This window comes from Megascapheus bottae, chromosome 14 (genome assembly GCF_031878675.1).
Source record: "Megascapheus bottae isolate mThoBot1 chromosome 14, mThoBot2.hap1, whole genome shotgun sequence".
Taxonomy (NCBI): Eukaryota; Metazoa; Chordata; class Mammalia; order Rodentia; family Geomyidae; genus Megascapheus; species Megascapheus bottae.
The window spans coordinates 6430786-6444832 of record NC_143522.1 but is presented as its reverse complement, the minus strand read 5'-3'; the positions used below and the strand labels follow the sequence as shown (position 1 = coordinate 6444832).

The following is a 14047-nucleotide window of genomic DNA, read 5'->3' as shown; positions in this document are numbered from 1 at the left end:
AAAGGTTTGAGAGATTTTAATTAACACAAATCGCTGTTCTTTGCCTTTTAAATCTGTCCAAAGCAAATTGAATGAAAGCTTTCTAATCCTTCCGAGTTTCATCTGGCAGTGACCTCAGACAAAAGAGCCTCTCTCCTACATCATCAGACTGACTTTCTGTAGCTTCTTGTTGTTCTGTATAGGTCTTTGATCCCAGAATTCTCTGAAATTGGAGAAAAAAGAAAATGAAAAGGAAGGGCTAAATATTGTGTGTTCTAATACTCATTTTGAAAATACTAAAAATGATATATTAAAATGCATGTTGCTGGACACTGGTGGTATGCCTGTAATCCTAGCTACTCAGGAGGCTGAGATCTGTGGATCAGAGTTCAGAGGCAGTCCTGGCATGAAAACCTGTGAGACTCTTTTCACTAATTAACCACCAGAAAACCAAAAGTGGCACTGTGGCCCAAGTGGTAGATGGATAGCCTTGAGCTGAAGAGCTCAGGAACAGTACCCAGGCTCAGATTTCAAGCCTCAGGACTAACAAAGAAAAAATAAAGCATGTTAACAAATGCATTGCACAGTAGTAAGGTGGTGCAGCTCAGAGGCAGATTGCTTTAAGGCCCTGGGTTCCATCACCAACACTGAAGGAATAGATTAATTAATGCATTAATTAGTAAATAGATACGGAATTTATTTGGGGGTGGGATGGAGGGGTCAGTCATAGACCTTGAACTAGGTCTGGGCGCCATCCCTAAGCTGCTAAGCTCAAGGCTAGTGCTCTATCACTTGACCCACAGTGCCACTTCCAGTTCTCTGGTGGTTAATTAGACATGAGTCTCATGGACTTTAGTGCCTGGGCTGGCTTTGAACTGCGGTCCTCAAATCTCAGCCTCCTGAGTAGCTAGTATTACAGGTGTGAGCCATTGGTGCCTGGCAGATATAGGATTTTTTTTTTTAAAGAGAATGTTTCTTACCACATTAGGTTGATTTTTGTCAGTTCTTCTGCCCATGGTGGCTTTACCCATAGTACCTAATGGAGAACATTTGAAAAATAAAAGCTGTTTTTGAGAGAAAACACTAATTTTGAAGATTACATGCTAGTTAAAACAACATTGCTCTAACATTTAAATGAAAAGTGGAATAATAAATCATATACACAGTTGTCCACATCCAGATAACCCAGACAAATTGCATACCATGACCAGTTGTGACATCAAAAGATAAATATGGGTGAGAGAAGAGAAACAGGAGGCAGAAGGAATAAGGTACATGCTGAGAGAGCAGAGGCTTTAAAGAGGGAAAGAAGGACAGCTATGGTTACTACATTGGCCACTAATGAGCCTTTCCTAGGTTAGAGTCCTAAAACGGATGCTTAGTTAAGTTTGAATTTCAATAACCACCAATACATTTTAGTAGTAAGTATGTACGATACAAAGTTTGGGGCACATTGATATGACAAAGAACTCATTGCTTATCTAAAATTATAATTTAAGTATACATGCTCTTTAAATATGACAACCTGTTACTGTTCCTCTCCTGAGTGTATACTACAAACAAGTTGAATCTATTGTCAAACATTAATGAGGGGAAAGTCTGATTGTTTAATCTCCAAATTTTAATTTCAGGGGAAATGGCTTTTATTCTTGTCTACTCTTGGACTTTTGTAAGGTTTTATGGGAAGCAAAATATTAACCTAGCTTAGAAATTAGCTTTATAACCTACTAATACCATAATTCTTCCATAGTGGAAAAGGTTCAGATTGTCTCCAAGCTTAAAAATGCCTGTAAGTGAGAGCAATACTACTTATCAAGTACCCAAATTGAGCTATTTGTGATTTTCCACCCCCTGCTTTTCAGTATTTTAGCTTAACACTGCTATTTTTCCTTCAGCAACACCTGCTAGAGTATATTTCAGCCATTAGAAAGATTAATATTAAAGTATGGGTTAAAGGTGAGAAGAATGATTTGCTTTCTGAACAGAAGATTATGAAGTAAATAAAGTCTCAAGAGTATTAATTTCCCATCTCACTGGGCTTTCATCTGAATTTATAAGTGCAGTGCAATGTCCACATCTAACCTTCAGTTTCTTCACAAAGAAGAACCTTCCATTTCTCTTCAAGTAGCTCAAGGAAATACTGAGTTGGGGGTGGGTTAGGAAACAATAAGGCTGTCACAATCAAATATTTTACTGTAAGCTATATTCTTACTGAAGATAAATCTTTTTAAACAACAGCAGGTGTGATGGCTGTAATTCGGCTGAATTTAGAAATTGCTTAGTGCCTGTGTTCTCTAAGATAGGTGACTGTCAAGGGCCACAAATTGCTCTCTTGGTGCTGAAAAAGCGAGGGAAGTCTACCATTCATTCTAGGTAAGATTATAGTTTTACAGTGGTTGGAAAAGTAAATCCTTCAACCACGACCTGCCTCTAAAAAGGGAAAAAACTTGAGTCTTTATATCCAAGTTGTAAGCAAGCAAGAAAAAAGCTACATTCGAGTCTCAAGGAACTTTTGAATAGGGATTGCTTAACACAGTAACAAAAGTCACTAATATTTGCCAACCAAATAGATCACACTACTTCAATTCAGCCAGTCAGCACACTGGATGGACAGGGAGGAGGGATTCTTGGCAAAGAGCCCTGGAGTAAAATCTCCCTTTATTTGTAAATGGCCTAGAACAGAAGGGCATGTGCCCTGATTTGATATTAGTTGTGTACAAGCTGACATCTTATTCTTTTTTATAAATCAGGTTTATAAAGCAACGTTTGTGAAGCTACAAGAAAAGGAATACAGAAACAATATTAAGTACTTAAATTTGGAAGTGCCCAGCTCATTTTTTACTTCAGTCTCCCTAATCACCCGGTTTATTGGTGGTAGAGAGAAACAGTATTAGACAAGAACCGTGAAGAAAGGGGCAGTGGAATTTTTTTTTTTGTAACAAAAACTGTAATTCAGAGAGTAGAATAATAGATCCGAATTGTGCAGTCAAATTTAATATGGTTTAATTAAGGCTGCTGTAATGTATGTTGGTGCTACAAAGCATAGCACAAAACATCAATATGTTGTGAGGTTTTTTAAATTTTGTATATAAGTATGGCACATTTTGTCCTAAGGGTAACAGAAAGGCAATCTTTCTCACCATTTGAGGGTTCCTAAATTACTACTATTTGTGCTGAATTTGGAGCATGGATGTGATTGGTGCCACCTACCGGACTAAATACAAAATCACAAATCTCTCAATTCATTTGTGACCATGTTTTCTTTCCTGCAGAAGAAAGTAACCTTAGGAAATATGATCCTTCATTGCCATGATACTTAAAAGAAGTTTGGGTTCAAATCATAGCTTTTAGGAATGGAAGAAATATAAAAAAATCACACTTTAGCACTGACATTTTATTGGACAATCTAAGAACTAAGTTTTTTTTTATTTATTATTGTAGTTAATAGAAGGGTTACATTATATTAACCAGATAGAAGGTGCATTACTTAACAATCATTGCTACTCCTTCTCATGTTTTTGTCCCCATTTCCCTCCCCCAACCCCTACAGTCATTTTGTTTTCCTTTCCCTATCCTATTTCAAATAAACAAATAAACATATATACAATGTATCAGATAACAAGGTAAGATACTGCAACAATATGAGATAACCAAGGGACAACAAAAGAGATGAGAAATAACACAAGTACATCAAGAACAACATCACACCTTCAGTGGGTCTTGTTTCTATATCTTGGAGGTCCTTTCATTTAGCCTCATCCTATATGGCCTTATGTATCTAGGTTTTGCCCTATTGTAAACCTCTGCTTGGAGAGTCCAAGGTTTATACTAATTATGACAAATGAGGGACACCACTGAGCCTATGTTCCTTTGAGTCTGGCTTACTTAAATGATTTTTTCTAACTCTTTCCATTTCCTTACAAATGGGGAGATGTCGTTCTTTCTGACAGCAGCATAGAATTCCATTGTGTATAAATACCACATCTTGTTGATCCAATCATCAACTGAGGGGCATCTGGCTTGGTTCCATATCTTTGCTATGGTAAATAGTGCTGCAATGAACATCGTTGTGTTAGTGGATTTCGTCTGACCTTGTTTCTGGACGTTTGGGTAAATGCCAAGTAGTAGAATTGTTGGGTCATAGGGGAACTCTATGTTTAGTCTTTTGAGGAGCTGCCATACTGCTTTCCATAGTGGTTGAATGAGTATATACTCCCACCAACAGTGTAGTAATGATCCTTCCTGGCCACAACCCCGTCATCATCTGTTGTTAGTAGATTTCTTGATCATGGCCATTCTAACTGGAGTGAGGTGGAATCTCACATTTGTTTGGTTTGCCTTCTAAGAACTAAGTTTTGACAATGGAGTCAGAATTACTTACTGAATTTATTTCTTGTTTTGTTCTTCCCATCCCATAGAGTCATTTTAAGAGGTTATACAAAGAGAAGTTTTCAGCATTTTTATATGTTCAATTAAGAAAAAAACTGAAATCAAATGAATTAAATAAGTCATGTTAGCTTCTAAATGTCTGAGGAAGGCCTAAATCATGTATCAGACTGTAAATCCAGTGCTTTTCCCATGAAATTGCAACTTCTTAAAATTTGGTGTTGAGACAATTTTAAGAAATAACGGGGATAAATTTAGAATGTGTTAGAACACAACATCAAGTACTACAAATTATAAGAAAATCACTCCCCTTTTAAGAGCTTTGAAACTTGATGACACTTATGAAGAAAGTTTATGTTTATTTTTTTCAATTGCCTGTGACTTGTTTGGTACTGGAAATTACACATGAGCTTGGAGCAGGTACTTTATCACTTAAGCCATGCCTCTAATTCACCTTTGTTAACCTTACTTTTTCAACAGAGATAAAAGCCTCTACCTCAAGCATCTTGCAAGAATCATAAAATGTTGGTTTTGTACATTAATTATTTAGTTTACTTATTTATGGGAAATTATTAGTTCTTTCTTCAGTAGCATACATTTTATTTTTTAAGAAATACATTGTAGCCAGGCATAGTGGCTCAAGCCTGTAATCTAGCTACTCAGGAGACTAAGATCCTAGGATTGTGGTTCAAAGACATCCAGTGCACTAAAGACCATAAGACTTTTATTTCTAGTTAACCACTAGAAAACCTGAAGTGGCGCTGTGGCTCTAGTGGTAGGGCAATAGCCTTGAGCTAAAGAGCTCAGGGACAGTACCCAGGCCCAGACCCACAACCAATCGATTCATATATATGAGTCAATTTAAAACAGTAAAAATTAAACAAGAGGCTAGACTATACAGAAAACTAGGAAACTAAGTCCCCTTTGATCATTTTACTTCCCATATCACTGTTGATGGTAATCTTTCTTTTTAGATGTCTCAAAATTCTTTCTTTCATTTAGCATTTAGTTTGTCTTATTATTAATAATCAAACACTAGGACCCTGTTAGATTTTAAATTCATTTGAGCTTAAATCCAAAGATTTTTTAATATGTGTGTCACAAAAGATAACTGGCCTATAATCGGTGCTCAGTGACTGCACACTCAAATAGAACACAAGCAAATGAGTTATTCATGCTGTAGGTACATTAATTTGTGGCAGTGTAGCACCCTATCACCTAATTCTCCAGGAGCATAAAAGGACAGAAGGGAGGAAAGGGTGTTGATGTATGTGTTGTCCCAGCTCAAAGTGATTCAGTATTCTGCTAATGACAAATCCGTTGAGGCATTCCAATTGAATGGAATCTTTCGTTATGTATTAATCTGAACTACCTGGAATCTGGAGTTAAATAAACTTTTGAGTTGTTATTCTATAAATCTCTAGCTATAACCTTGGGCAAAGTTTGAATGAGACTATAGTCTATCATTTAAATTTATAACCTAAAGACTTAATACTACCTCTGGTTACATTCCAAGTTACATCCAGATTTCTGATGTCTAATCCTTTTCAAAGCATAAGTTGAGAGAAAAATGTGTATGAAAATCTGACTAAAGAATAATAAGATGGTTTTCTAGATTTTCTAAATTTTACCTGTGCAATAAGGCAGAATACTGTGTATTTAGAATAAAGTATCTTGAGCTGGTCTATCTCTTTAATTTTTTTGTCAAAAGCCTAGTGTGTCATCATATTATGCCAAGGAACAGATAAGAAACAGACTATTTAGATTCTGAGTTCATTTTAAAAAGCATTGTTGAAAATCCTGACTTTTATCATAACAGAATACTAGGAAGAGCTTGTTTCTCTAGAGCAATCATTATTACCTTGAGAAGACTGCAAATCTGTTTCCTTTTGCTGGCTTCAGAACCAAATGTATAATCTACTTCAACCAACCAAATAGTGTGACAATCATGTGTTGTCATGTATTTACCAAATTTCAATTTATTTTCCCTTTCCTTTGACTTTCACATCTATTTAAGCTCCCATTCTGTGTGCAAATGTTCCAAGTCATTCAAGCCATTTTGGGGGGTAAGAGAAAATAATAAAAATGTACATACTGATACTCATAGATCATTGATACCTGCTCGCTATAATTTCCCATGCATGTCTCTTTTTAAGCATAGAGTTAAGATCCATAAATACATGCACATTTAAGATTCTTTCCCTTGATCCTCACATCCATTACTTTACTGTATTTTCTATGAATACTATATAATTTCCTGTGATGATACTACAAAGTCTTTTTTTTTAATGTGGTAGGGTTTTTTTTTTTGCTTTTGTTTTTTTGTTTTCGTCAGTCCTGGGGCTTGAATTCAGGACCTGGGCACTGTCCTTGGGCTTTTTCAAGACTAGTGCTCTACCACTTGAGCCACAGCACCACTCGTGGCTTTTCTTTCTTTTTTTTGGAGGGGAGGGGGGAGCTTGAACTCGGGGCCTGGGCACTATCCTTGGACATTTTTTTGCTCAGGGCTAGTGCTCTGCCACTTAAGCCACAGCGCCACTTACAGCTTTTTCTGTGTATGTGCTACCAAGAAATCAAACGTAGGGTTCTGTGTATGCTAGGTAAGCACTCTGCCACTAGGCCAAACTCCCAGCCTCAGCTTCTGACTTTTTCTGTGTATGTGGTACTAAGGAATTGAACCCAGGGCCTTTTGCATGCTAGGCAATCACTCTACCGCTGGGCCATGCTCCCAGTCCTTGATACCATAGTCTTTAGGGGAAATCACTGAATTTCCCAGAGAATCATCTGAAACTCAAAACCATCATCCAATATCTATTTCCTTGGTCTTCAGATATAATAACCTATTTTCAATAAGATTCAGGATAGCAAACAAGTATAACTTCTAGGAAAGGGGAAATGCTTAACAAAAAAAGCCCATGCTTTCCAAGTGTCATCTGTATTAGCATCTCTATATATTAAGCACATGATATATTACTTCATCTTTACAAAGGGCATTTTGATTTCACCAGAGATAATCCCTGGTTTAAGAGCTTCTGAGTAATATTAATAATGATGATAGTGAAAATATGTATTATTATACTACTAGATATATACATTTTGCTCTAGGCTTTGCAATGCTCACATTACAAGTAATGAGATCTCTAATGTTAATGAACAAAACAAAACCTCAAACTATGCACCTATGTTATTTTTCCTACCTTGGGACCTTGGAAGATTTAAAAAGGCTTGCTTTGGCTCAAAATTCTGCTGTAAATACAGTGATAATTTCACGTCATTGGCCTTCTGGTAATTCTTCAAGGCTTCGATTCTCAGCTCAATCACTTTGTCATTCTAAAAGAGGATATTTTTTCAAAAGTCCTAATATAATGTTGGCCTCCCTAAATCCACTGTTATCTAAATGTTCTTTATTTAGAAATTTAAAAATAATGTCCTCAGTCTTTTAAAATTGAACAGATATTTGCTATTTCCCCCTTATATCATATGGAAGAAAAATCAAGAAGAGGAAGAACTACTATTTACTCCAAATTATATGATGTAAAACTATAGATAGGTCACTCTAACCATCTCTTCACGATACATTTCTTTTTGTGGTATACTAAATTTTATATTGGTTGAATAAAAAAGTACTATTTGCCTCTACTTTAGACATCTTTATCTCTTAGCAATATCATTTTTTTACTATTTCTTGAGTAAATTGTACAAAAGCGGTCCATTGTGGTGTGTATAATGTACTTTGATCAAATGTATATTACTATTATTCTTAGCCCCTTTCTACCACCACCCCTTTTTTGTTTCATTGGTCTCCTTTCATGCATATATAAAATGTGCTCAGATTACATGTACCACCTCCTATCATCCTGTCCTTTATCTTTTCCCCCTCTGACTAGCATGATATTTTATAAAGAAGGACAATCAGTAACCCATGATGAGGTAATATGGCTTAACATATAATGTTAAATTATCTATGTTGTGTGAATAAAATGACTCCCATGTTTAGCCTTGGAAAATCCTAGTACCTGAAGGATGTTGGCTTGTTCCTGGTACCTGACCCATTCCATCTTCCTTTGTTGCTTTTCCTGGTGGAAGAAAGAGCCTCTGGGTGACAAAGTAAATTGAAAAAATCAGTTTTCTCAATATTCTACAATTACTTTATAGCTACAATTACCTTATATCAAAATTACAGTATCATAGATACATTATTAGGTTGATTTCAACTATACAAGCCTTTTAAATAGCTTTCCCTGTACAATCCACTCTTTAAAAGCTAAAGGATAATTGATAGATCATTTTTCTATGAAGGAATTGGTAATGGGAAGATGAGATGCAAATGTAATGTCTTCAGATAAATTTTCCAAGACAAATTAACAAATGTTCTGACATCACATAGCTATTGTGTAGTTGTCATTGCTGGAATAACTTTTCTGACTTTGTGCTAGTTAACACAATTTGTGCTATGAGTTCCCAGAAACTTTGTGATACCACTCCGATTCAAATATTTCAAGAGTACCAAATAGCTTATAAAAGTCTACATTAGTTTAGAAGCACACCTTAAGTTTGGAAGATTCCTACATTAAAGGTATCCATTATTGGCACCAATAATGTTCAGAATGTTTGTTCAGAACGATTGATTTTACTGCCTTCTTTTTCTGTTTCACTTGCTTTGCAACTGATATCTCCAGTTCAGGGTTGGGTTTCATAGCTGAGGGGAATGTGGGAACCTGGGATGAAGGGAGAGAGCTAAAGGAGGTCCCAGAAAAAAGTGCAATATCTCAGCCAGCCATAAATTCAATATTCCTTAAAAGCCCTGGTCCTGCTTATCTTCCTACCCAAATTGGCTTTACCACTAGGTTATTTCCAGTAGTGTTGCATCAACAATCATAAAAATTTTAAATATATGCAGTCTACTTGCCTTTCTGTTCTGCAAATCTGCCTTAGGTTTTATCTGTGTTGCTTTTTGTTGATCATGAACTTCTTCTGTCTCCAATGTCTGTGGATGGACAGTTGGGCAAAACTTTGTTAGTGAGAATTAATGGGGTGAATGTGGAAAACCAGTATAGTCAAGATGTTTGGTTCTTGTCAGTATCAACTTTCCCAAAATGGAAATTGTGCTACCTACCAAAGGAAATTCAGAATGTAATAAACTCTTCCACTTTGCCGGTTAAGTTTGCCTTATAATGGAAACTACTAATCGAATCTGTATTAAATGGCAATCAGTAGACTAAGCTACTTCACTACAATACTTTTGCTATTCTATTGCTTTACAAAATTTCTTTAGTCCTTATAACTCTTTGACAACTATTTTTATTTTCATTTTGTAGATAAGAAAAACTGAGACATGAACAGGTGAAGCCATTTGTTTATTGTCATAAAGCTAGAGAAATGCAGAGCTGGAATAGAATCAGATCTTTTGACTCTGAAGTCTATGTTCTTAGCCATGAGGCATGTTATTTTTCTCTAGTTCTCCCTAAGGAAAGTTGATCACAAACTAATGTGCATGGATTTCTCTTATAAAAAGTATTTTTAGTGCCAGGGAGACATTGGATTTTTATAGAAGAATTGTGCTGGCACATTTTCTATCATAAGCACTTAAGAACATGGGATGTAAATCTCCTGACATAGGACTGACTTGTAGCTGCAGCTGAGAAGTAGGAGTGGATTTTAGTATAAGATTCAGGGCTTGAAGGAATCCTGATTATTTGTGGAAAATTGAGATGAGAAAAAGCAGTCAGAATTCACACCACCTAGATGTTTATATTATAGGACACATTTTGCTCTTCTAGGTGCGTAGTCTAAAAAACCACTCAGGTTCCAAGGACTGGTCCACCAAGGATTTTCCTCTCCTGGTTTCTGCAAAGGGCCATACTATTGTTATCTTAAACAATGTTCTGATAGTTAAAAAGCATGGGGAGTTTTCAGTTAGGTGTTCATTTGTTTATTCATTCAATACTCATTTATTAATTGTCTGTATGTTGCAAGCATTGTGATAGGTGTTAGCAATTCAGACAAAGCAGTCAAAATACTGAAAAAACTTATACCCAAGAAAGGAGAAAAAGGATATGGGTAATGACAGTACAATAAAATTACAAGTTTACATTATGAAAAGCTCCATGAAGGACTGGGTAGTACAAGTCTGGAAGGGTACTATATTTTACATGATTTAAACAAGGAGGGCTTTTCTGAAGAGGTAATATTTAAGCTGTGCAAGTCCTAAAGGGTAAGAATGAAGCAAACAGCCAAAGGCTGATAGCTCATGCCCTAAATCCTAATTATTCAGGGGGCAGAGATCTGAGGATTGTGATTTGAAGCCAGCCCAGGCAAGAGAGGCTGTAGGACTCTTATCAGAAATAAACTACCAAAAAGCCCAAAGTGGAACTATGGCTCAAGTTGTGGAGTACTAGCTTTGAGCAAATAGAGTTCAGGAACCGCCACCAGGCCTTGAATTCAAGCCTCAGGACTGACACACGCACACAGAGACATACATACACACATACGTACATCCATACACACAAAGTATAAAACAAACGCAAGGACCAGGACTGCAGCCTAGTGGTAGAGTGCTTGCCTAGCATGCAGGAAGCCCTGGGTTCACTTCCTCAGTACCGCATATACAGAAAGAGCCAGAAATGGTGCTGTGGCTCAAGTGGTAGAATGCTAGCCTTGAGAAAGCCCAAGGACAGTGTCCAGATCCTGAGTTCAAGCCCCAAGACTGGAGAAAAAAAAACAATAAAATAACATTATAGACAGGAGGCAAATCAAGAGTAAGATTAGAAATAGGATAAGACTTGGCATTTTGAGAAACCATAAAGAAACCAGTATGGTATTTGCATAGAAAGCAAGGGGGGACTTATATGAGAATAGACTGAGCACAAGCCAGATTATGCCACATAAAAATGTTGTGTTTCTGTTCTAATTATCCATGTTTTGGTGGTACTAGGATTTGAATTTATGGCCTGTACTTAGCTAGCCAGGCATTTTAGCATTTGAGACATACTCTTTGCCCATGTAACAGTTTTGAGAAGAATGTCATATTTTTATTGTTTAAAAAGATTAGTTTGCTGTACAAAGAATGGATTAGAATGAATATGAGTGGAAGTCCTGTCCATGAAAAAATGAAGATATGGGGCCAGAGGAATTGGAAGTTCTTTCCATTATTATCTGCAACAATACTTTCAAGAGATCCTTAGAGGCACACCTTGTTCCATAGCATTTCCATTTCCTTCCGAAGCATCTTGTTTTTCCTTTCCTGTTGGAGGGGGAGAAACCAAACAAACAGAGACATGTGTTTGTCCAGCCATTAAAGTGATATTGGAAGAAATTACTAAGTTAATGATGGGAAAGGGATCCAGGGACATAGCAAACTACACAGGAAGGCAGTGAATGTGGGAACATGAGAGATGAGTTTAATGATAATGATGGTTAAAGAAATAAGTTATTATTTCAAGTAATAACTTTAACTATGGTGGCTATGAGATGATATTAGTAGAAATTAGCTTTTAACACAAGATGATATCATAAAACAGTTTCTCTGGGGCTTAGATCTTTTATTTTACTTTTATAGGTATTCCCTATTTAAACATATGAATGCTTAATATGCCTATCTATATTCATTAGCTTCTTGATGAAGTTTTTTAAAAAGTGAAAAAATAAAGAATTTGGCCAGTCTGTATTTTCTATTCCATCTGACTCCTTTTGCCTCACCCTGTATTTTCTAGATGGAAGAAATATGAGTAGTGGAGTACTGGGTGCTAGAGTTGAGCCCTTCTTCCTTCCATATTTGACGACAGCAGTAGAACTGTGCCTGTCCCAAAAGCTGTTCCCTGGCAAACGAACAAACATCTTACCAGGTTCTGTTTCATCTCCTCTGCCTCCTTAATGAGCTCCATGACTGAGGATTCATCACATCCCTTTCCTGCCATGATCTGCCTCATGATCTGCAGACTAGAAGAAGAGATACATCATAAATCACACATGCTTCCTATAAGGTAATACTAATGTTCTGAAGCTAGCCATGAAGTACTCTGCTATAGAAGTTAAATGGGTATTTAAATCTTAGGAATTACAGAAGGTTTTTTTGTGTGTGTGATTCCTCTGTACCACATGCATAGAAAAAGCTGAAAGTGATGTTGTGGCTCAAGTGATGGAGCTCTGGCTTTGAGAAAGCCCAAGGACAATGCTTACGCCCTGTGTTCAAGCCCCAGGACTGGCAAAAAAAATTCTTTAGCTGAGTATCCTAAACTTGAAAAAAATAAAGAAAGACAATTCAAGCACTAAATAGTGAAAATAACCATTGAATTAACCACTTAATCCAATAAAAAATTAAATTCTTCCAGTCTTTTCTGTCTCTATGATTCTTGAATAGGAAATCCTTACCTTCTTTGTTTTTCCTCCAAGTTAGACATTAACTTCTGGAGTAAAAGGTTGTTCTTATCTTCTAGTGGTTTTAGCATCTCTAACAATTCCTGCTTCCTTTGCTTTAAGTCTTCATTCAGTTCCTTCAAGTAGGTGTCATCTGTTTTGGAATTTCTGTGCAGACACCAAAATATCTGTCTTTAGCTTAGGTTAACATAGACTCTCTTTTCCCTCCTGGATGGTTGCCATTTGGCTTCTTTCATCAAAAGGCTTACCTATTTGAGGTCAAATAAGATCCTGAAGGATTTGGATCACTTGTCATCTTGAAGGGAAATGTCTACTTGAAGGGAAATGTCTCCTCTAACAATAAAGAAGCTTTCTTGAAAATATATGCTTTCTTTTCCCTTCCAGTTAAGACATCATTTTGTACTGCTATTGAAACTCTGTTGCACTGGACTTACAGCTACAGGCTGAGGTCATAATGCCTTAAGACCACAAAATCAGCAGGCATTTTAAGTAGGACGGACCAATAGCAACTGAAAATACTTAATTACATTTGATCTTAACTCCACCTTCTCTTAGCTTTAGCCAAATGCCAAGTTTTATTCTGGTGTCATTGAATGAATAAGATAGAATGGCAACATATCTACATAGCAGAATTCCTATTGTGTTAGAAAATGGTAACCTATGAAAAATAACTCATCAACACCATGGCAACAAACCTCTATGGAATGTCTATCTGTTCAAAGTACTGAATTCTAAGTGAGGAAAAGATAAAAAGATACAACACATTTTTGGAGCTTGAGAAGGAAGAAGACACATTTTATAATAATAGAGACAAAACTGACAAAAGGGTATGAATATAATATAGTAATATAATATATAAGCGGGCCATTGTAATTATTTTCTAATCTTTAAAACTTGCTTTATCAAACCATATGGAACCGGGTGCCAGTGGATCATGCCTGTAATCCTAACTACTCAGAAGGTTGAGGTCTCAGGATCATGGTTTCAAGTCAGCTTGAGCAGGAAAGACCATGAGTCTCTTATCTCCAATTACTCAATAAAAAGCTGAGATGGAGCTGTGGCTAAAGTAAAGTGCTAGCCTTTAGCACAAAATCTCAGGGACAGCACCCAGGCCCTGAGTTCAAGCCCTAGGACTGGCACAATCACAAGAACTTGATTTATCATAATTTCAACATAAAAGAATATTGACTATGCAGCAAGAGGGTATAATTTGTGAAACAGCACATGGTCACTGGGTCTTAGTCTCCTGGAAAGCTGCAACCGTAGGTTCACTTCCATTGACCTTTGTTCTTTTTTTGTTTTGTTT

The 14047-nt window shown here is 36.5% G+C and overlaps 1 protein-coding gene across 4 annotated transcripts; it reads right to left on the bottom strand.

Moving 5' to 3' along the window:
- Ccdc196 (coiled-coil domain containing 196) lies at window positions 1-13409 on the bottom strand. Of its 4 annotated transcripts, none has more exons than XM_090345383.1 (9): window positions 12990-13409; window positions 12736-12888; window positions 12207-12303; window positions 11558-11608; window positions 9275-9352; window positions 8382-8441; window positions 7563-7695; window positions 960-1015; window positions 1-202 (listed from the first exon to the last, which is right to left on the bottom strand). In XM_090345383.1, the coding sequence occupies exons 1-9, from the start codon at window positions 13034-13036 to the stop codon at window positions 83-85; spliced, it is 795 nt and encodes a 264-aa protein (XP_090201509.1). In that variant the 5' UTR covers window positions 13037-13409; the 3' UTR covers window positions 1-82. The 4 variants fall into 4 exon arrangements, with proteins under 4 accessions (XP_090201509.1, XP_090201505.1, XP_090201508.1 ...); XM_090345379.1 differs by having other exon boundaries at window positions 7563-7611; window positions 12990-13408; XM_090345382.1 differs by lacking the exon at window positions 11558-11608 and having other exon boundaries at window positions 7563-7611.
- Window positions 13410-14047: the final 638 nt, after the last annotated feature.

What these genes read in the sequence shown, in the direction of transcription:
- Ccdc196 (XM_090345383.1), bottom strand. Translation starts at nt 13,036, where the DNA reads ATGACAAGTGATCCAAATCCTTCAGGATCTTATTTGACCTCAAATAG. An exon ending in TCTTATTTGACCTCAAATAG is followed by an intron (nt 12,889 to 12,989) that starts GTAAGCCTTTTG and finishes GTGTCTGCACAG; the next exon opens with AAATTCCAAAACAGATGACA. An exon ending in TGGAAATGCTATGGAACAAG is followed by an intron (nt 9,353 to 11,557) that starts GTGTGCCTCTAA and finishes GTCCATCCACAG; the next exon opens with ACATTGGAGACAGAAGAAGT.